We start from the raw sequence: 24,369 nt of genomic DNA, 5'->3' as shown, positions 1-24,369 counted from the left end.
GACAAAATCCAACATCCTTTCAAGATAAAAAAACACTCAACAAACTAGGAGTAGAAGGCAATTTTCTCAACTTGATAAAGGGCATCTATGAAAAGCCCACAGCTAACCTCATACTTAATAGTGAAAGAATGAAAGCGTTCCCTCTAAGATCAAGAAAAGGATGTCTGCTCATGCCACTTCAATTCAATATTGTACTAGAGGCTCTAGCCAGAGAAATAAAGCAAAAATGAATGAATGAAGGATAAAAAGAAAGAAAGACAAGAAATAAAATGCATCCAGATTGGAAAGGAAGAAGTAAAACTATCTATTTCCAGATGACATGATCCAGGATATAGGGAATCCTAAGCAATCCACAAAGCAAAATATTAGAGCTAATAAACAAGTACACCAAGGTTGTATTTGTATGATATCAATAAACAAAAATCAAGTGTACAATTGATCCTTGAACAATGCGATGGTTGGGGGGGTCAACCTCTAAGCAGTCGAAAATCTGTTTATAACTTTATAGTCGGGCCTCTGTATGCATGGTTCCACACCCACAGACTCAACCAAGTTCAGATATTGTAGTACTGTAGTACATATTTACTGAAAAAAATCCATGTATAAGTGGACCCATGCAGTTCAAACCCATGTTGTTCAAGGGTCAACTGTATTTCTATACACTAACAACAAACAACCTGAAAAAAAAATTTTTAATTCAATTTAGAATAATAGCAAAAAGAATAAGAAACTAAGAAATAAACTTAACAAAATAAGCGGAAGACATATAATAAAAATAATAAAACATCACTGTAACATATTAAAGAAGACCTAAATAAATGGAAAGATATCCCATGTTCACTGAGTAGAAGACTTATTATTAAGATGGCAATATACCCCAAATTAATACAGATTCAGTACAATCCCTATTAAACGCCAATTGTCTTTTTTGAAGAAATGCACAATCTGAGCCTAAGGTTCATACTAAAATGCAAGGGGCCCAGGATAGCCAAAAACTGTTGAAAGAAAAAAGTTGGAGAACTCATGCTCTTCAATTTCAAAACTTACTACAAAACTACTGTAATCAAGACAGTTTGATACTGGCACAAGTATAGATACATAGCTCAATAGAAAAGAATTGAGATTGCAGAAATAAACCTATACATCTATGGACAACTGATTTTTGATAAGGGTTCCAAGACAATTCAATGGGGTTAAAATAATATTCCTTTCAACAAATGGTGCTGGGACACTGGAAAGCCACATGCAAAAGAATTAATTTAAACCACTACCTCACACCATATATAAAAATTAACTCACAATGGACCAAAGGCCAAAATGAAACATCTAAAACTTAAAACTCTGAGAATGATGAAAACATAGAGGTAAAACATAAAAACTATGAAAACGTAGGTGTTAACTGTTGTGGCTCTGGGTTAGGAAATGGTTTCTTAAATAGGACAGCAAAAGCACAACTAACCAAAGAGAAAATATATAAATTGGACTTAATCAAAATTAAACACATTTGTTCATCAAAGGATACTATCCAAAAAGTGAAAAGGCAACCCATCAAATGGGAGAAAATATTTGTAAATCATACATCCAATAATAATTAGGTCTAGTATCCAGAATACATAAGGAACTCTTATAGCTCAACAATAAAAAGACAGCCCAATTATAACTCAATAAAAAGATAATTTTTAAAAAGAGTAATCCAGACATAAATGTTATGTTATGGAATTTAAGTACTTTCTGAAGATATGGGGATCACAGAAGGATTTTGAATAGAAAAAAGTGGTAAGGTTTATGTTTCAAAAAAACAACACTAACAGCAATGAAAAGAGCAGATTAGAAGGAAGACAGCCCATAAGAAGAAAAGTCATCTAGGAGTCCATTCAAATAAACCTGGCAAGCAATGAGGGTTTTACTAAGGAAATCACTGCCAAAAAGAAAGGGACACAATGAAGAGGTATTATGGGAATGACCTATTTCTAACTGCACTGACCAGACTTACTACTGAAATAATAGTTTGAGTATAGTTTGTTTTCATTGATAAAACAGAGTTTTATTATCAATTGTTTAGAAGAATTGAAGTAACATAACAGATTTATAAAACCAATTATGTTTATTTTATAACAAACTGTGAATAAGTTTATGGTTCCTACAACATGAATTACTGTTTCCAAAAGAGAACTATTTTATAATGGTACCAACAGTTGTTTTTCATTTTCACCAAAACCTATCCAGAATAAGTACTAATTCTATGTTTTAAATTACATTAGTACTCATTGTAATAAATCTGCACAATACAGAGTAAAAGAGCAAAAATTTTCTTTCATACTACTCCCGTCTAGGGTAAACATTGTTAAAATTTTGGCATTTATCTTTCTGTTCTTTTTGCCTTTTGTACATATATGTCTACACGTACACACATGCATACACATATAGGTTTTAAAATATTTGTAAATATCATCATACTCTACATGTATTTATGAATTACTTTTATGCTTAAGAATTCCTATCAGAACTTCCCCTCAAAAATACAAAGAAAATATTATTTTTACCTCTGTGAAGTAGCTCATATAGGGATGTACTTTATCATTGTTTAAGTCTATCTCCTTTGATGGACATTTAGGTTTTGGGGGGATTTTGGGGGGAGGTTGCTTTAAAAAAATGAGCAATCCCAGCATCCTTCTCAAATCTCATACTGTTTCCTCTAAGTACTCCAGCGTTTGTGCAAAATGGAGATAAAATTATAGAGGTTCAGAGTTGGAGCATACAGTGACAGTTGCTCATTTTAAGGGCTACTTTGTTATTAAATGAGAGAAAAACCTGCAGAGTGGCCCACTAATGAAAATGCTTGAGATTATAAACGAGGAAACGAAGGTCCATGGGAGATAGGCAACCTGAACAAGGCATTACTTCCAAAAGGCAGCAGGAAACTGTAAAAAGAGCACTGGACTTGGGGTGAGAATTCTGGCCCAGATTCTGACATTTTTATCATGGACAAGTCCTGGAGCATCTCAGAGACTTAATATCCCAATTTGTAAAATGTAAATAAAAATATATCCCAATTTGTAAAATGTAAATAAAAATATCTCTTCACTGAGTTGGCGTGAGTCCCAAATAAGAAACTGAATATGAAAGTGACTTTTAAAGTGTCAAATGTTGTTCACATGTCAATTAATTCTTAACATACATTCTTAATATCCAACACTTTAATGTGTTGACCACATTTCCTCCTGACACTCCAAATTCCCCAATATCAGTGTCTTTCTACCAAAACCCACAAGACTACCATAACAGCCAATCTTACATTCTTATTTTACTAAATAATATCTATTGAAGAAAAGAAGAATGGTGTTAACATTTATTGACTACCAGATAAGATACTAGGCAGTTTTTTCTTATACTAGTCCTAAGATATAATTATTCCCATGACACAGGTATAGAAGTTTAGAATCAGAGAAGTCAAGTAAGCTGTCTGGGCTTCGCAGAGCAAATCTAAGGCAAAGCCACAACAGGAACCAGCCTTCCTGATCCCCAACACATTCTCACTGAACTCAAACTTTGTGCAAGGAACAATCCATTCTCAACTCACAACAAGCCGAACTTTCCATATGTGCTTTTCTATCTCTTCTAAGGCCCATTTTCTGATACTAATTTCACCCTCCTTACTTTTTATTCCAATGAACAACAGATTTTTTTCTTTTTTCCCATATACATATTGATGGGATCTCCTACATATGTGGTACCTCTTCTCCACAGATGACTAAAACCATTTCATTTTTCTTCTTGTTACACAGGGGGATAAAAAGTTGTTCCAAAAATTGAAAATAAAATTGATCTTACTTTTTGAAACACACACACAGCTGTAGTGAGAAAGTATTCTAAGTCATTAATATTTCATTTTTTAGGGCTTCCCTGGTGGTGCAGTGGTTGGGAGTCTACCTGCCAATGCAGGGGACACGGGTTCGAGCCCTGGTCTGGGAGGATCCCACATGCCGCGGAGCGACTGGACCCGTGAGCCACAATTGCTGAGCCTGCGCGTCTGGAGCCTGTGCTCCGCAACAAGAGAGGCCGCGATGGTGAGAGGCCCGTGCACCGCGATGAAGAGTGGTCCCCGCTTGCCACAACTGGAGAGAGCCCTCGCACAGAAACGAAGACCCAACACAGCCATAAATAAATAAACAAATAAATAAATAAAAATTAAAAGCAGAAATAATAACACATTAGTGTCATTAATTTAAAAAAAAAAAAAATTTCATTTTTTACTTTTCAGGTTCTTCCACCCCCAGAGCTGAATCTTATTCAGTCCCTCTCAAAGGTTAACTCAACGCTTCTCAAGGATACAGATTATCCCAGGCGATTAAGACATCAGAACTACTGAGCAGCAGGGGCAAATACAGAAAGTACAGAACGTTGACTCTGAAAATAATGTTGGAAATCATCTAGGTACATTCAGGTACAATGAAAACATGAGAGTGCTATTGAAATGTTTAAAAAAGGGAGTGGGGAGTCAGATCTGTCTCCTTTCAGGAAAATGGGAAGTATGCAATGTACAAGTCACTAACATTGAGTTATTTCTACCAGAGAAAATGCTGTTGGGACTGGACTGAAAGAGACAAGAAAGGCTGACTTGTAACTTCTTTACTGAGGAAGAGCAGCCTTACTAGGAAGGAGGCAAGATACTGAAAGGTTCCTAGAAGCACTCCCATAGGAGGGAAGGAACAGGAAAAAAAAGTGGCAAATAACACTCTCTAGAAAAATACTGCCAAGAAAGAGATGTGACTTATATCACCATCATATCATAACATAGCACACTGCCATCAACTTAAAAAATATAAAGGATCCATAGCTGCACAACAAGAGAACAAATAAGAAATACGTGATTCAGGAATATGCACGAGTCAATAGAAGCTAAAGCATGAGCTGGCAGCACTTGGCAAAGAAGTGGGAAACAACAAACCTGTCACCGAAATGAAGCCAAACTAGAAACAACACGAAGAATGACAGATACTTCTTAAATCATTGTAAAGGACAGAGAGAACAGGATTGATAAAAGAGAATAAAATGGAAATGAAGAAAACATTTAAAAAAGTCTGAGAAAATTTAAAATATAGAGGCCAGGTAAAGGAGAGTCAACATAAATAAATATCAGTATATATTATACATATTTAAAGAAATAATTATGAAAACTTTGCAGAAGGGAATCAGGTCTCGAATTTACATGTTAAACGGTCACACCAGGTTCCACAAAAAAATGACAAAAAATGAATAATAATTAGATATATCCTGTTGAAATATAAAGAAAAAAATTCTCTGAGAAATCAACAAAAGTATCAAATCAGTTATGGATGAAAAATATTAGGATGGCCTCAGACTTCTACAAAATAACATTCAATGCTAAAAAGATAGTGGAGCAATGAAAGAAAAGAAACTCTACCCATAACAAAACTGTCATTCACCATCAAAACCTCAGACGATATAGTTCCCAGGAGTTTTACGAGGTTTTTTTTCCTTTTGAAGAAACAACTAAAAATGGAAAAAGAAACTAGCTAACAAAAAAACATTGAATGAAAATTGGACAAGGTAGTTATTATTAAATTCATTTGTCTGACATATTAAAGTTAAAACACATGTGGGGATTACGTTCACCAGAGAAAAACATGTAACTGTTACAAACACTGACAACACAGAAACAATGTAACTTACAAAGCTGATAGGGAAATAGTATTAGTGTATATGTTGAGCTCCTCATCTTTCATGGCTGAGAGTCAAAATAGATCACTCGTATCTGAAAAATAATAGAGGTATATACACGATTTAAAGGTATAAACACTAAGAGAAAGAATATAAACAAATAAATTGGGGAGCACAGAAATGGGAGGATACTGGAAAAAATGGAAATATATTAAACATTTTCACAACAGCCTGAAATATCAATCTCATAAAGAAAATAAAAAGGCCAATGATAGACTGGGCATAAATATTTGCAACATAAGGGATTTCCCTGGCAGTCCAGTGGTTAGGACTCCGTGCTTCCACTGCAGGGGGCGCAGGTTCAATCCCTGGTCTGGGAACTAAGACCCCACATGCCGCACGGCATGGCCAATAAATAAATAATTAATTAATTAATTAATTAATTAATTAATTAATTGCAACAAATATCACAGATCCCTAATAAATAAAAAGCCTCTAGAATATTGAGAAAGAAATACCAAAACCCAAGAGAAACTTGGGCAAGGATATGAAAAGAGTAAGCAAATCCAGAATATAGGAAATTCCATAGGACAAATGACCTGGTTTCCTCAACAAATAATTTGTAGGGGAAAAAGGATGGAGGGCAATTGTTTTTAGTTAAAAGAAGGTTTTAGAGATATATAAACCAAATGCAGTGTGTCAACATTTTTGAAACCTAATTCAAACAAATAATTAAAAACACAATTTTAAGACACTGGGGATATTTGAATATGGATTGAGTATTAAATATTAAGGAGTCATTGTATTTTAGTACATACGATGATGATATTATGAATTGTTTTTAAAGCCTTATCTGTTAAGAGAAACATACTGAAATATTAAAGGGTGAATTAATATGATATCTGGGATTTGATTTTAAATATTCCATAAAAATTATAGAAAGAAAAGGGATAGGTGAAGCAAAAATGTTGGTAAGTTTTGAATCTGGAGATGGGTCTATGGGGACTCATTATATTATTCTCCCTACTTATGAACATGTTACAAATTTAATTGTGTACATTCAAATGAGCAGTTCTAAAAGTCCTGTATGGCAGTGCAATTATCTGTGTCTAGAGAACAAATAAATCAGAAATATCCCAATTACTTCAGTTACCACTGAAATATAATTCCCTTTGCTTTCTTTTACTGGTATGATTTTTTTTTAAGTAACAATTTTAAATGAGGCATATAAATAGTCTTGTGACAGTTTTTTATCTTGAGCTGACTGGTTGACTCTGAACTGAATGGTCATTTGAACTGACTGTACAGGGACCTTGGCTAAAACAGAATTATATTATTGCAATTCTGTGCATGAAATCCTTTGTCATTTAGGGCGGGGGAAGAGAAGGTATGAAAATATTGTGGATATAATCATAAGAAAAATTAATTTGTTATTGATCGTAGCTCCGATACCAGGAGGTACACAAATGTTGCAGCATCTCACCACCACTCCCCCACCCAACTAATCCCGGGCAGGGCTTTTGCTCCTCTAACAAATCTTGCTATGCTGTTCATAATTACTTCAAGCAAGCTATTCCCCATCACAGGCTAACTGCATTGTTTGTTTTTTTTTTAAAGTCTCTGGACGATAGAATATTTGAAGATAAAGGAACAAATCCTAACAGAGGCATTTCAGACAGGAGGGAAAAAAATGCAAGGGGGATGATCAGAAGTAAGAAGTAGGGGGTCACCAGCACTGTCGAAGGACACCAAACATGTTGATTGTGTCTACCTTTAGGACTAAGTGGACATAAGACTGTAGGGAATATACTTGAACTACTGAGTAATGCAAACTACCCGACACTTTTAATGCTACTTTACCAAAATTCATATTTCAAAGCAAATAATATATATACTTCATACAATTACCCCACACTGATCATCCATCAAAGAAAACATTCTCAGGACCTTGAACTGATACCCTTTCATTAGCTTTAAGTGCTTTAAGAACTTTAAAAATTGTTTAAATTCATTTGTTAAAAAATAAATATTCCACTGATCTTAACAAGACATCTCCCTCTACTTCCAAATTGCTGAGGTTTTCACTATGTTGTAATAGCAGAAAATAACCAAACACAATGTGCATCATGTACCTCTAGCTTAATATATCATCCGGCAAAACACAGCAACACAGAATTAATGGATGGCACTACTTACCTATTCAAGTGATTAGAGAAATCCAAACATACATTGAAAGATTTAATAGGATTAAATGATTATGACCTTCAATATGATTAATTTCATTTCATTAATAGCACAATTTCAGTGACCGTTTCAAGTCCAGTGTGATGGGAATTCAGGAGTCTGAAGTTCATATTTGCTATTTCAACATTTTCACCTACTTTTAATAGTTTTCATCTGAGTGGTGATTTTATCTTCAGATATGCTTATTTACTTCTCCAATTCTCTTCTGTTGTGCCTTATGACACTATCACACTATCATGTATTCCTCCCGTGGTGGTAAAGCCCTTGCCAATATCTGTGCTTTTATTGCAGAATCTGCCAAGGTAGCCAGATTCTTAACACTGTCCTTGTCTGCAGCTCACAGCATAACCCGCTCTTCCATGATACATGAAGGACATTAACACACACACACACACACACACACACACACACACACACACACACACACACTGAGGCAGCTCAGGCACATGCATACAAGCCCAGGACATGTACGTTTCAGATTCCAGAAGCTCTTGGCCTAGCTGTCATGAGTGCTACTCAGGTGCTGCGTTGGCATCTTCACTGACCAGAGACCCCGTCCTTCTGCACAGAGCATGCACACACTTGGTTTGGTGGTGGGGAGTAGATCTCATCTATTCATGCCTTCAACTTCCACCTTGGAAAGGTCACTCTCAAATCTAATCACAGTCTAGATTCTCTTTCTGGACCTTACCTGTAGCAAGGTATCATCCCAATTCTGGCCCAAGGCACCGTAAAAGCGACAAACTGGAATGACCATGAGGACAAGAACCACTTTTCTTTGACCACCATATCTCTAACTCCTCTAAGTCTACCTGGACCACTGATTATTTTGAATGACTGATTTTTGGTCTCACTGGGTCTCACCTAGCTTTCAGCACTTGCCCACTACTTCCCCAGATCCACCCCCAGTATGGACCTCAACCTCCTTTGCTACATCATATCTACCCCTGTCCCACCCTCCAGAAACAACTTTCCTAGACTGGAAAAATGACTCCTGCTCTGGACTTTGCCTGTTCACTTAGTAAACCGGCTTTCTATCTGACTTCATGTCAGATCCCAAAGAGTAAATGAGGTCTTGGCATGCTCTCATTTCCACTCTTCCTGAGTCCGCTCTGCTCCTATTGACTCCTGACATTTTCCTAAGGCCAAGGTCATAGCAAGAGACCTGTTTCTGGAATGATGCTTCGGTTCCCAGGCCTGGGAGTAAGAGCCCATGTTTACTGAGTGCTCACCACGCAGCAGGGACAGTTCAAAATACCTCATGGGTGTTATCTCATTGAATCCACACCTCTGAAGTACCCGGTATGATGACCAGTATCTCATTTAACCCACAATGTGAGGTTTACCTCACAATACAAATAAAAGAATACCCAGCCTCAGAAGGTCTTAAACAACAAGAAAATTTATTACCTAAATTAATTAGAGGTTCTAAGGTAGAGCTGGCTCCAGACATGGTACAATAAAGACATGGGGGCAGATATAGATAAGAATGAGAACTCAGAACCTCCCAAATCCTCCTGACAGTTCCTGGCTGGCAGAGATAGGCCCCACAAATCCCCTAACCAAGCTTCCCTGATTTAACATTTCAGTGACTTAACCTGGGGTAATTGCCTCACAAAGGTATGCAGATTCTTCTCAGCACTCACCCCACTCCCTTAGTGCCTCCGAGCCCTCCAGGCCCACAAAGAAATCTCAGCATAGCTCAGATAGCAGTATAAGATCTAGTTCAGGAGATAGCCAGGCATCTTGTCAATTTCTACAGGCAGGAATCTGGGGCACATGGATGGGTGGGGATTCTAAGGGTGTCTGCCCAAGGAAGATGAAATGTTCAAATCAGGCTCTGTTTATTATGGGTGCATTTACCCAGGATCTAGGATTTAATGTTAGCTCAAGCACCTAAAAGGGGTATTAAAACAATGTGCTACGTTGTTAAATGAAGCCTGAACTCAATAGCACCCCACAGGCACTAAGGGTTAAGGGGCAGAACTTGCCGTGTTGAGGAAGAACCCAAAAGCTCAGGAAGACAGGAATATTGTGTGTCCTGATTTATGCCTGCTGTCCCAGTCTAATTATTAAGTGTCCCTCTTAAGCTCTCTCAAAAGTGTCCCAGTTTGGGATGGTGTGCCTGCCACCTGCTCAGCCACCCCTTACCCATGTCATCTTGGAAGCCCCAGAGGACACTCCTTCACCAGGGCTGTAAGAAACGCTTTGGTGAGGGGAGTACCAGATTCCCCATAAAGCCCTCTGTTAGCTGTCCTCTGTAGCCTACACGTGACAGTGGGGAATACTGGGATTGAACTAGGTTCCCTGATATCAATGAGAATATGGGAGTCAGGGTGAGTGGCAGAGGCCAATGACAGCCCTTAACCATTAAAAGACACTCTTTTTTCGTAGTGCTTGATATTTATTGAAAAGAATGCAAATGCTTTTTCCAGGTAGTACTGAGGAGCTGGGCTGAGTGCCTGCTTTTGTTTGTATTGTTTTGTTTTCAGTATTTTTGTCCAAATGCACACATCTGTGGGATTGCTGCAATTTTGAAAGATAAATGACAGTTGTGCAAAACTGGTGCATAGGAGAAATGTCAACAATTTGGCTGCCAGGAACAACAGGCTCCTGCAGCAATCTGGCGGGGCAGGAGAAGACCCTGGGCCTTAGTAGGGAACTAACCAGCTTGAAAGAGTAGCCCCTTGGGAGAGGTTGGTGAGCAGTCCAAATCAGTGTCCCAGGAGGTGCAGCCAACTAAGGCATCTTCTAGGTTGCTCCTTATCTCCAAAGGCCTGGTCTGTCGCTGTAATGTGGTGGAGGGTGCTTAGGTGGCAGCGTAGGTCTCTGGGCAAGATGTAGGCCTGACAGCTGGCAGGGCTGTGCGGCACAGCTGTGCGTAGTCTGACCAGTTTGTGACAGGGGCCTGGCCTAGAGTTGGGGCTCAGAACACAGTTCAAGTTAGCAGGAGAGGGTCCTGGGGCTGGCCAGAGTGGGAGGCAGCGCACTTCAGGGAGAGGCCCCAGCCTCAGCAGCAGGTAACTGGAGCACTATCCCCGGAACAAAGACAAGCACTACGGGGAGGAGGCGGGGACGAGGAAGACAACCAGAGGCAGGGGTAGGGAAGGGGATCGGAGCGCTAGGGGAGCGCGGCGGCTCCGGGCGGGGCAGGGCGGGGAGGGGGGAGGTGGCGGCGTGCAGGGCCCTCCCCCCTAGGCCCGAGGGTCTCCGGGCCTAGTAATCATCTTCTTCATCTTCGTCGTCGTCTTCTTCGTCGTCATCCCAGCCAAAACACTGTTTCATCTCATCGAGGAAGGCCCGGTAATCACCTAGGATGGGGCTATCCATCTCAATGTAGGGCACCACCCACTCCTCGGCTTCCCCGGTGAGCAGGCTGATTAGGAATGCCACCTTCATGGCGTCGTTGCAGAATCGGTTCTCGTTGACGAGCATGTAAGACGCCGTCTGCACGATAAACTCGGGGAGCCGGGAGCTCTCGCCGTCAAACGTTTCGGGGAAGGGCACCGGACAGCTCGGCGGACGTACCTGGCGCAGCAGGGTGGCCCTCTCGCACACCAGCAGCCGCAGCTGTTCCATCAGCTGGCTGTTCTCGATGCTCAAGGCGCGGTGCCGCATCAGGAGCGCATGCAGCAGCAGCACCAGCTCGTCCACCATGGCGAACAGCTCGCAAGTGCAGGGCAGGGTTCAGCTCGGTTCGGCTCGCCTAAGGTGCGCACGGAGGCCTCGCAGGAAGTGCGTGTCCGCGGAGGCGCGCGCTGGCTAGGGGCGAGAGGCGGTGCGCGCAGGGGTCCCGGCGGCTACGCAAGCTCCGCCCACACAGCCGCTCTGACGGACGGCGCGCCGGCGCCGCCCGGTCAGAGGGGGGCGGCCGCCCGGGAAGGCAGGGGCGGGGCCGGGGTGGCGCGGGCTGGGTCACGGGCTGCGGGCGTGTAGGTCTCCTGGCCGCTGGATAAAGGCGGTGGGCAGAGACCCAGTCTTGGATGTGGGCCCGGCCTTAGCCAGGACCGAGCGAGCGCTAAAGACCCATCTCTGAGAGAGGCTCAACCTGCTCAAGTTTAAAGGATCAACCACCCTTCAACCCAGCCGACTCATACAACTCAGTGTTTTTGGTGGGTCTGTGGCCACCAGATTCCGTTTGCGTGGTTTTAACACATTTCTTTGCTTATTTAAATCTCCCTCACCAAAGAACTATTAGCAATGCTGGCTGCACCATGGGAGTCACATCCTTTAAGAGTTATGAAAGACCCTCAGGGGTCCTGTCCTTTTTTTCTTCTTTAACATCTTTATTGGAGTATAATTGCTTTACAGTGTTGTGTTAGTTGCTGCTGTATAACAAAGTGAATCAGCTGTATGTATACATATATCCCCATATCCCCTCCCTCTTGCGTCTCCCTCCCACCCTCCCTATCCCATCCCTCTAGGTGGTCACAAAGCACCGAGCTGATCTCCCTGTGCTATGCGGCTGCTTCCCACTAGCTATCTATTTTACATTTGGTAGTGTATATATGTCCATGCAGCTCTCTCACTTCGTCCCAGTTTACCCTTCCCCCTCCCCGTGTCCTCAAGTCCATTCTCTACATCTGCGTCTTTATTCCTGTCCTGCCCCTAGGTTCGTCAGAACCATTTTTTTTTTGGATTCCATATATATAGGGGTCCTGTCTTTCATGACAAAACAATATTTAAACAGGGATTCTTCTTTAGTTGGAAAATAACATTGTGTACCTCTATCCCTTTGTTTAAAATTATTTTTGTAAATAGCAAAGTGTAAAAATTTCTGCAAAATTTAGCATCCTATCTTTGACTCTATTTCATGTCCTAATGTTAGTGTTCCTTGACTACTGGGTATTATTCTTTGCTTAACAATGAACACTTGTGTTTTTAAAATGGTTTTATTTTTCTACTTTGAATGTTATTATTCAAATAGTTGACAAATGAGTCGGGGCGAGGACCTTAGGGCCAACACATTCTGTTGGCTCTCCTTTTAAAATATATCCCAGATTGAATCACTTCTTGTTACTTCTACCACTACCACCCTGCTCCCAGCCCTCCTTTCTGACAGACTGTTGCAACTAATCACTTGGCTTCCTCTCTTCTCTTCCTATAGTGTATATATTCCCCAGAGTAGGCGCAGGAATCCTTTAAAACAAAAGTTAGATCACTTCACTCCCCTACTAAAAACCCTCCAATAATTTTCCCCTCTCACTTAAAATAAAAACCAAAGTCTTGGTAATGGCCTACAAGGCCCTGCCTCATCTCCTATGCCTCCTCCCGGTTCCTGCTCTTCTCTAATCACATTGTCCTCCTTGCTGATTCTCACACACATCAAGTAGCTCTGGCCTCAGGATCTTTGTACTTTCTATCCTTTCTGCCTTGCAAGGCTCTCTCCTCATTTAACTGCCTGACTCCTTCTCCCACTGTTTTCTGAGAGGACTTTCCTAACGACCTCATCTATCACAGCACCCCACTCTCTGCCAGTAATCTCTAACCCCTTACCTGGCTTCATTCCTCTACATAGCATTTATCATACCAGCAGCCATCATATCATACAGCACTTTGTTTATTGGTCTGCCTCCACTTTAGAATGTAAGTCTATGTGGACAGAGGCTTTGCTTTGTTGGTTGCTCTATCCCTAATGCAAGAAAAGTGCCTGGCCCATGGTAGAAGCTCCATAAATATTTGGTGGATGAAAGAATCTCACAGGGTACAGATGTTAAGGTAAAAATTAGAAGTGGTGGCTGCGCAAAGTGTTCAGAAATACTCTTCAAACTGTCCAGTATGTTCTATCTCTGATCATGAATAGTTTCCATTGTAATAAATGGCAAAATAAAATTTTTAAACCCTACTCAGTTCTTTTACAATAGAATTGAATGGGCATCCATGGAAGTGAGAAGCTGAGAAAGAGGAGAGAAACAAGGCCAAGGTCCAAGTAGGGAGAGGAGGAGGACCGCAGTGCTGAGAGGGTGAGCAGGGCAAAGAACAGGTAGGAGGGAATATGAACCCTTGGACTCTCCTGGGATATGAGCTCCCCCACTGGTTGAGAAGGCCCTTGAGGCCAAGCAGGGACCCTCTCTCATTCATCCTTTCATCTTCTACATCTGAAAGCACTTACTAGGCGCTCCATAAATGTTCAGTGGCTGGAATGAAGGGACAGGAAATGTCAGAGGTAGGTTTCTGGCCATCCTGCTCATTCACAGCTCAGGGTAGAAGGTGGACTTGCCTGGGGCAGCAGTGCAAGTACCCATCTCTACTTACCAGGTCTAGACCCTAATCCAGGAGGAGATGTCCAGAGTTCTACTCCGAGGAGCACACATTCTATGGCAGGCACTAGATCTGGCGATTGACATGGGCTGCCTCATTGACCCTTGCACAAGGACCATATATGGGAATGGGCACTCTGGGAGCCTGAGACCCAGGGAGTTAAAGACTAGCCTAAACCCAGGAGAGCAATATGTTGGTGATACGTTAGATACCACAGTCTCAGCTTCTCTGACTCGGACGCCCATGCGTTTCCACTGAAAATTATTATGCACTGTACTTCTGTGAATCAAGAAGGTCTGATGGGGACCCAGAGATGATTAGGCCCGTGCTGCCCTGGTCCTCTTCCTACAACCCCATGACAGAGGGAGTCAGGGAGGAAACCGTAGGAAGCAACCACTAGTATTACCTCTGAGGGGCCTCTGAGTTCCTAGACAACAAGAAATGCCCAGGCCAGAACTGGCCACAGAGCTGAGCAGTGATTTTGTGAGGTGCTTCCCAACTTGGAGGGAGGGAAAAGAGACAGGCAGTTCACAGTGACTCACAAGGGAAGCAGTCAGGAAGAGGTGAGCAGTATCACTATATAAATTATATAGAATTGTAATGTTTATGTTAACCAGCTTCCCAGTGCCCAGGAGGCTCTCCCACCAAGGTCTAGGCCCACCAGCCCTTCCTTGCCCATTCACCCTGCTTACGACTGCATGCTGCCTTCCTTATTCCCCTTTCTCCTCTCAAGTGACCCTTGAATGTTCCTTTACAGCTGTGTGAAGATGCTGGCGGCAGAGATAAGTACACCATATGACTTATCTCAGACTCAGAAACTTTATCAGAATAGCTCTGGTCCAGAACGTCCCGAGGGGGCTTCAAACCCCACTCTTTGGCATGAGCACGGGCCCAAGGCCAAGGGAGTGATCCCTGGTGCCTATCACTTCTACCACCTTCCAAGCTCCAAACCCTGCCCTGGTATACACCTAGCAGCAGGACTGTAAGATTCCCTTGAAATAAACATGAAAACGTCCCTAGATTTTTCATCTTCCAGAGGAATGTGTACAGATTGCGAAAACCAACCTGACACTTGAATATGTAGCCAGGAGCAGAAAACTGCTTTGAAGGGGATGTTTGTGAGAGGGTCAAATGGACGTCACTACGATCTGGGCCTCTGCCCGTAGACCCCTCCCCCTCCTTCTTCTTAACCAGGTGCACCTGGGGCTATGTTTGACAGTAACCACATCTAGAGGGCTATGGAGACCTCTAGCCTGAAGAGAGAAATAAGAAGGTACAGCTTTCTTCCTCGTATCTTCATCCTCTCCAGCTTACCAAAGTGCCCTGAAACATTTTTACATGTTTATTTAAGTACTGAAAAAATATATTCTTATGTTAAAAGAAATTAAATAATACTGGCATGTTAAAAAGGAAACATCCCCAATAGCTTTCCTTCTCCCTACAGATCTCACTTAACAGGATTGTTGAAAATCCAAACTTTGGTTTGCCTCCTTCCATGTGTGTGTATGTGTGTGTGTGCGTGTGTGTGTGGATATGTGTATATATATGTGTGTGTGTGTGTGTATACGTATACACACACACGCACACACACATAGCGTTTACAGAATCCTAACACACACACGCACACACACAGTGTTTACAGAATCCTAATACACATAGTTCTGCTAACAAATATATGTCAAACCCCCTTACAAGTCAGGAGACAGAGATAGGATGCACAGAGCTATGTCTTCTTAATAATTGCATAATAAATACTCCACCTGAATTTCTCAGGTACGCTCCTGCCTCAGAACTAAAGAGGCCCAACTTAGCTCAGTTTCTCAGATGATGCAGGAGAAGGATGGCACCAAATACCCTCACAGTCCCTCAGATGTAGAACTGGAAAATCAGATTTCTCTAACTGGATTATGAGTTCTGTGAGTTAATGTCTTATTATTAAGTAGTTGGCATTCTTCATGTATGTTTTTATATTGCTGTAATACAGAATTTATTGCCCACAGTATATTGCACTAGATTTTTGTTCTCATGTTTTCTCATTCCTGGTTATTTTAATATAATTAGTCACTTTGAACGTACAAGAGCTTATACAGTTGGTTTGTTTCTGGCATTTTCATACATTTTAGAAAGTATCTGGCATTATTATAAATTTTTTGTTATAAATATTGAGTGTGGCCTGACATAATTTCTGTTTATTGTTTTAAATGTAGTTTAGACTTCTCTTTCAAGTTGGCTAGTTACTTTGATTTAGACTAAATTTTCCTTGAGGCAGAATGGGTATGGTGAATTGAAGATGGCCATAAATTCTTTGCCACTTAACCTTTCAAAAGATAGAAATAATCTCCTCTGCCCCTTTAATCTGGACTGGCATTGTGACTTGTTTTGACAAATAAACTGTGATAGAAGTAATTTATAACTTATGAGGCAAAGCCTTAAAGGTCTGAAGTTTCTGTCTGCCGCTTGGAACGCTCCCTACTGGGACCTAGCCACCATATAAGAGGTCTAACTACCCTGAGACCACCATGCTTTGAGGAAGCTCAAGCTAGCCACATGGAGAAAAAGAGGTCATTTGGAAGAGCAGTAAGGCAGCCAACAAACGTGAGAATGAAGCTCCCCCTTCAACATCCAGCCCAACAGAGCCACCACCTGAATGCACCTGTGTGAATGACTCCAGCTGACTCTAAAGAGAGCCAGAAAAACATCATGAATTCCAAAACTACATGAACTCCAAGGCGACAGAATCATGAGCAAATAAAAAGGCAGTTGCTCTAAACCACAAAGTTTTGGGATGGTTTGTTTCATGGTAGTAGAGAACTGAAACATGGAGAAACTCAGGATATGCTGCAGATAAAAGCATGAACCCCATATCTAAGAACTGATACTATGCTATGAATCTACAGTCCTGTCCTATTTTCTTAATGCTGTATTTGTCTATTTGGTATTCATTAATTGCAGGGTCAAACTAACAGCCAAAGTTGTTTATGTCTCCCCTGAAGTCCAGACCTCATACTCTGAAACCACCTCCTTGATCTAACTCTCGCACACCAAATCAGTATTTCCCCTGACTTAAATCAACTCAGGGCCAGGTACCAGACAACTAGGGACAGTCCCTATTCCCCACAGCTCACTGGAATTGTTTAAACTAGCTAATCCTAAACTGTTTACCTAGGCTTGCCTAGCCTTTCCCATGAAAACCCCAATAAAGTGTCTGGCCTAAGTCTTTGCCCTCACTCCTTTCTGCCTTTTGACTAAAATCTGATACTTCCCCATGTGTCCCTGCTTGACATGGCATGCCCCCCTCTTCTCAATGGCATTGACCTCTCCATGTCCTCTTTCAGTCACCTCCATAAATTAAAATTCTGTGGGTACAATTGAGACAAGTCCAAAAGAATCGTCTCCTGTAGGGAACCCCTAAGGAGAGTGCATGTGCATGTGCACACCTGTGTCACTGTGTGAGTGTCTGTATCCAAGTAGACATACACATATTGCTGCCCTCTACCACCCATGATGCTACTTGTAGTGAGAACTGGCAGTGCCACAGTATGACAAAGACAGAATCAAAACTGACCGGGTTTTCTCCAAGGAACATGTATGCCTATGTAAAAGCAGTGACGCACATTTCAGGGAAGCATTAGGAAAAGAAAAGAAATTTTGAAATTTGGGTTCAAATCCTCATATTCTTGCTTACTAACTGTGCGGCTTGAGCAAGTCACTTAATTTTTCTGTCTCAGACTCCTTTTCAATAAATATGCATAATAATAGGATCTAAATCATAACGCTGCAGTGAAGATCAAATGATAAAGCACAAAAGTATTTGTCAAAACACAAAGTGCTATACACAGATTGCATATTATTTTTCACTGGAGAATTGCGATTTACTAGTCTTGCGGTGACTATACTACCTGCATTTTAAATTTAATGTGTTCACCTCTCTTAATTTAAATTTAATTAAAATTTAATTTAAATTTTATAGTTCACCTCTCTTATTTTATCCTGGTGTCTATAAATTTAACTATGATGTTTAAATTTTAAAAAATGTTTACTCTTGAATAAGAAGTAGTTGGAAGAATAAAATAAGGTTTCATTTTGGTCTTGCTTTCTGTCAGTTCAAAACATGCTGCTCTCATAATGATGAGACATAAGGTTTTTGTTTTTGTTTTTAGGGAAAACCAGTGTCCATTCTAACATTCTTAAAGCCAACCTGTAACATTTTCTATTTCCTCTCTCAATCTTGGGAGAACCTGTGCTACATCTGTGATGTGGATACATGATGCTCTCTCAGAGTAGAGGCAATTGTACTTCCAGAAACTTTCTTTCATCACTGTGCCACCATGGTGGTCACCCTGGGAGAGGCCAGCAGCCCCAGCGGCATCTGAGAGACAGGAAACAAGGTTTCTCTCAGCCCTTGGAGCATCTCTGGTCATCCTTCAGCTGAGTCCCAGCATCCTCTCCTCCCAGGTTCCCTAGGGATTCCTGCTAGCCTCCTTCAGGTCCCTTGTCTCCTCCTTATCCACTCAGTGACTATTTCTCTCAGTACAGAAAAATGCATTCTTTGAGTAAAAAGTCCTCCCTAGGGAAGAGGAGGCATGTGATGTATAAGAGTAATCCCTGCATCTTTCTCAAATCCCATACTGGTTCCTGCAAGTACACCAGCTGTTGTGCAAAATGGCAATGGAAATCACAGAAGTTCAGAGTTGGAGGGGACAGTGCCAATTTCTCATTCTAAGGGCTCCAATGTTGTGAAGTGAGAGAAGAACCTGCAGAGTGGTCCACTAATAAAAATACTTCAGATTTCAAATGAGGAAATGAAGGTCCATGGGAGAGGAGTAACATGCACAAGGCAAACATAAGACATTATCTTTAAAGGCAGCATGGAATTGTACAAAGAAGACTAGACTAGGGGCGAGAATACCTGGCTCAGCTTCTACATCTGACATGTTCTTTCAGACAAGCCCTTGAGCATCTCTAAAACCCAATTTCCTTATTTATGAAAAGTGAATACAAAATGCCCCCTCACAGAGCTGGTGTGAGTCTCAAATGAGAAAATGAATATGAAAATAAGTTTTAAAGGGTGAAGTATTTTTCACACATTAATTCTGAATATTCATTCTTTTTAAACTTGTTTTGAAATAATTTCAAACATACAAGAAACTTGTACGATTTTTACAAATCCCTACATATCCTTCTCCCAGGTGAAACAACTGTTAACATTTTACCATATTTGGCTTATCTTTTTCTCATAGTCAGTATGTGTGTGTATATGTGTGTGTTTGTATTATCTTCTTTCCTAAACCACTTAAGAGTTGCAAGCATGAATGCTCATTTCCATGTATTATTTCAGCATGCATTTGCTATAAACAAGCATACTGTCCTACAAAACCTCAGCCTAACTATCAAAATTAAGGATATAATGCTATTATTTAATCCACTGATCATATATATTAAGATTTTCTCCAATTGTCCCCAAAATGAAATGTTTAGGTCCAGGATCCAATCCAGAATCACATGCTACATTTAGTTGTTATGTCTCTTCAGTCTCCTTCAGTCTGGAACAGCTCTCCAGTCTTTCCTTGACATGACCTTAGTTTTCGAGATTGCAGGCTTTCTAGTAACTTTGCAAAGTGTTCCTCAGTTCCTGATATTTCTCCATTATTAGATTCACAGTATGCCTTTGGGGCAGGAATACCGTGGAAGTGTCACTGTGTTTTTCTCAATGCATCATATCAGAAAGCACACAGTATCCTTCTGTGGTGGTAACTTTTAGCAATTGGTTAAGATGGTTTCCCCACTCCAAAGTTAAGACAATTATCTTGTACTTACTAAAAAATATTTAATATTAGCTTACATTCTACTTTAAAGGAGATTTTTCCATCCTCTTTTATTCATGTTTATTTTTATTGGATTCCTATTTTATTCCATAGATTATGACCCATTACTATCTTTATTCATGTCGATACTCAAATTTCCAAGATTTGCCCAGTGGGAACAGTTTTAAGCTGGCTCCTATGCCCTTTTGACATGCTTACCTTATTGAGAACTTTCTTTCTTTCTTGGACGATAAGATATTCCAGGCTCATCTTGTACTTTTCTGGCCCCAGCTCTGGAAATAGCCATTTCTCCGAGGGACCCTCATTCCCTATAGCAGAGAATGGTTTTCAGAAATAAAGATGTCAGGGTTAGGAATGCAAATTGTTATTGGTATTACAGATTTTTCGCTTCTGGAACAACTATATAGCCATATGGGAAAAAGATGAACCTCACGCCCTACTTCATTCCATAATTAAACATTAACCTGAGATAGATTATAAGACCCAAAGTAAAAGTTAAAACTATGAAGCCTCTATCCAGGAAAGAAAAACATTATAAATTGGACTTCATAAAAATGAAAAATATATTGTTTATCAAAAGATGCTGTTACAAATATGAAGAGACAAGCCACTGAACATATATACACACATATACACACCAAGAACTAATATACAAAATAGGTAAATAAATTGTAGAATATTTAAATAGAACATGTGTTTCAAGAATATATAAATCACTCCTAAAAAACAACAATAAAAAGACAACTCTTAGAAGACAGTTTTTCAGTTTCTTACGAAGCTGAACATACCATAAAATCCAGCAATTGCATTGCTTGGTGTTTACTGAAATGAGTTGAAAATTTATGTCCAAACAAAGGTCTGCACATGAATATTTATAGCAGCTTTACTGCCAAAACTTAGAAGCAACCAAGATGTCCTTCAACAGGTGAGTGGATAAACTGTGGTATATCCAGACAATAGACTATTACTGAGCAATAAAAAAAATGACCTATCAAACCAAAAAAAGACATGGTAGACTTTAAATGCATATTGCTAAGTGAAAGAAACAATCTAAAAAGGCTGCATACTGTATAATTCCAACTATATGACATTCTGGCAAAAGCAAGACTATGGAGGCAGTAAAAAGTTTAGTGGTTGCCAGGGGTAGGGTGAAGGGTAGGAATGAATAGGCAGAGTACAGAATATTTGTAGGGAGTGAAACTATTCTGAATAATAATATAATGATAGATACATGTCATTATACATTTCTCAATACCCAAAGAATGTACAAAGAGCGAACTCTAATGTTAGCTACAGACTTTAATTAATAATAAGGTATCACTAGTGGCTCATCAATTGTGACAAATACACCACACTAATGCAAGATGTTAATAATAAGAGGAACTTGTGGGCGAGAAGCAGGGGGAATTTGGGAACTCTGTACTTTCTGATCAATTTTTCTGTACACCTAAAACTGCTCTAAAAATAAAGCTTATTCATTAAAAACAAAAGGCAAACAACTCGATTTTTTTAATGGGCAAAAGTCTTGAATAAACTAATCTGCAAAAGAAGACATAGGAATGGCCGATAGGTATATGAAAAGGTTATTAACATCACTAGTATAAGGGAAATACAGTAAGATACTATTTTATACTCATTTAGAATGGCTAAAACTTTTTAAAAACTGATAATTCCAAATGATGCTGATAATGTGAAATGGCTGTACTACTCATACACTGCTGGTAGGAATGTAAAATGGTACAGCCACTCTACAGAAATGATTGGTAATTTCTTGCAGTTAAACATATATCAACACTATTACCCAGGGATTCTGTTCCTAGAATAAAAACATATGTTCACAAAAGTTTTCTACTAGAATGCTCATAAAGCATTGGAAACAACCCAAATGTCTATCAACAGAAGAATGAATAAAACAAATTGTGGCACATCCCTATAATCAATACCACTCAGCAAATTACTAATACACACAACACAAAGATGAATCCCAAAAGCATTATTCTGAGTGAAAGAAGCCAGCCATACCTGCATGGTTCAATTTATATGGAATCCAAAAACAGGCACAACTACTCTTTGGCGATAGAAATCAGAACAAAGGTTGCCTGAGTCTGGATGTTCAAGGGGGATTGATTACAAAGAGACACAAGGGAAATTTTGAGGGTGATGAAAGGGTTCTATATCTTAACTGTGGTGGTGGTTACATGGTTCTGTACAATTGTTAAAACTCATCCAACTGAACACTTAAGATCTATGCCTTCTAATTTATATAAATATACTTAATTTTTTAAAAAAAGGACTGTGCAGTATTATCTTCAAAGACCTTAACAAAAGAAAAGCTGACACAAAATTCTAAACATAACAAATCTGACATTCAATAATAAAGACAAAGAGTGTTTTTAGCACTTGGGAAAAAGTAATGAAGCATAACTCTCATGAGTCATTTTGGAAGATACTGCTAAAGTTCACATTTTAGCTCTATCTCTCAGGGTCCATTCAGGTAAACAGAAGACGCTCTCTTTTTGTACAATTTGTATTTGTACAAATCTCAGTTACCATGTGTTGTGGCCTGAATTGTGTCCTCACCCCAAAATTCATTTGAAGTTCTAACCCCCAATATGTCAGAACGTGACCTTATACAGAGATAGGGAATTTACTGAGGTCATTAAGTTAAAATGAGTCCATTAGGGTGGGCCTTAATCCAATATGACTAGTGTCCTTACACGAAGAGCAAATTTGGTCACAGACGTATACAGATGGAAGATGATGTAAAGACACATGGAAGACGCAGCCATCTACAAGCCAAGGAGACAGGCCTGGAACACATCTTTTCCTCATGGCTCTCAGGAGGACCAACCCTACAGATACTTTGATCTTGGACTTCCAGCCTCCAGAACTATGAGAAAATAAATTTCTGTTATTTAAGCTATAAATTTGTGGTACTTTGTTGTGGCAGCCCTAGCAAACTAATACACTATGGTTAAGCTTATTAACACCACTGCCCAAAAATATGGTTCAAATTTCAGTTACCACAGTATATCAGTTGAACAATTGCATAAAGTACAGATTTTGCTGCTAAACTCTTAAGTCCACATATCACTCTGTAAATAACAAATACACATCATGATAAATGACCAGTCACATCACTTCTCACACAATCTGTCAGTGATTGGTCACTAAACATCTGATACCCAGTTCAGACACAGACAGCAGAGCATGCACGCTAAATGTGTTACATACTTTCCTCCCAGTGATAAAGCCATGCGACATTTTACAAAAATGGATAATAGAAAAATGGAATTGGCCAACAAATGAAGGTGTAGCCAGGAAACAAAAAAAAAATAAAACCAAACGTGAAACGGGAAAGTGGTTGTAATGGAAAGGATGAAAATGTCACAGAAGAAATGACATGTTCAAAAACACTCACATTAAAGGAACTCAGAAAAATTTCACAGTATTGAAAATGCAAAGGAGCTGATCCATACTTAGAAAGAAGTACGATAATTTGCCAAGGTATAGAAATGATGCTTGTTTCCTATCATATGTTACTTATATGCTGGGAAGCTGTGGTGATTTTCAAGGATCTCGAGGAAGCTCCCAATGTCTATCCCTGTCTACCACTACAAAGCAGATGTCTCTCAAGAGCTTACTAGGAATCTCCTATGAATCTCACATCTGCCTATGCATCTGTCTGCAACTGCTGCCAGAGTATAATAGACTGCTCCACCTTCTAAATCTCATGCAAGTGCCTCTCATTGGCAAACTTTAATCCAGAACAATTTAGGAGAGGGGATTCTGGGGAACTATTCTCTGGCTTCTCTTCTGTGATGCAAAAATAAAACAAAACAAACAACAGTAACAAAAAAAACCCTTAAAATATTTTGACAGTTGTAGTAGGAAGAATAATGGCCACCCAAAGATGTCCAATCCCTGGAATCTGTGAACGTTACCTTACAAGTGAAAAGGAACTTTGTGGATAAAACTGTACACTTTTAAAGGGTGAATTGTAAGGTATGAAAATCATCTCAATAAATGTTATATATATATATATATATATATATGAAGAAGCACTCACGATTACACTAAGAAGCTTAGTGTAGGGTTACACAGTACTGTAGTCCATGCACATTGTCACTGAGAATCAGGCTTGTAGCCCCACCTTGGCTCCTGCTGGACCTTCAGCTTCAGTTTCTCTAACTTCTGGATGAGATGTGTTCAGCTTCCTAATGAAAGACATTGGCTTCTCTTGCAGTTCATCTGCATCATCAAAGAGGTGGTGGCAGGAGACTGATGTGGGTATTAGTTTATTCTTGTAGATTCCTGTTTGTCCTTTCTCCCCTCCATCTTACACACACTTTACTTC

General features: G+C 40.0%; 1 protein-coding gene and 2 long non-coding RNA genes across 4 annotated transcripts in view; all 3 read right to left on the bottom strand.

The window, feature by feature from the left end:
* LOC309620134 overlaps window positions 1–24,369 on the bottom strand; it is a 687,819-nt gene that overhangs the window by 204,269 nt on the left and 459,181 nt on the right. The gene's annotated exons all lie outside the window — the stretch shown is intronic.
* LOC309620116 overlaps window positions 1–24,369 on the bottom strand; it is a 424,458-nt gene that overhangs the window by 149,143 nt on the left and 250,946 nt on the right. The window lies entirely within an intron of this gene.
* Window positions 9,309–11,745, bottom strand: LDOC1 (LDOC1 regulator of NFKB signaling). The gene has a single exon (XM_082376196.1). The coding sequence runs from the start codon at window positions 11,581–11,583 to the stop codon at window positions 11,143–11,145; it is 441 nt and encodes a 146-aa protein (XP_082232322.1). The 5' UTR covers window positions 11,584–11,745; the 3' UTR covers window positions 9,309–11,142.

This window comes from Balaenoptera borealis (genome assembly GCF_965194805.1).
Source record: "Balaenoptera borealis genome assembly, chromosome: X".
NCBI classification, from domain to species: domain Eukaryota; kingdom Metazoa; phylum Chordata; class Mammalia; order Artiodactyla; family Balaenopteridae; genus Balaenoptera; species Balaenoptera borealis.
Note: the sequence above shows the minus strand (reverse complement) of the source record. Positions and strands in the feature narration are given on the sequence as shown.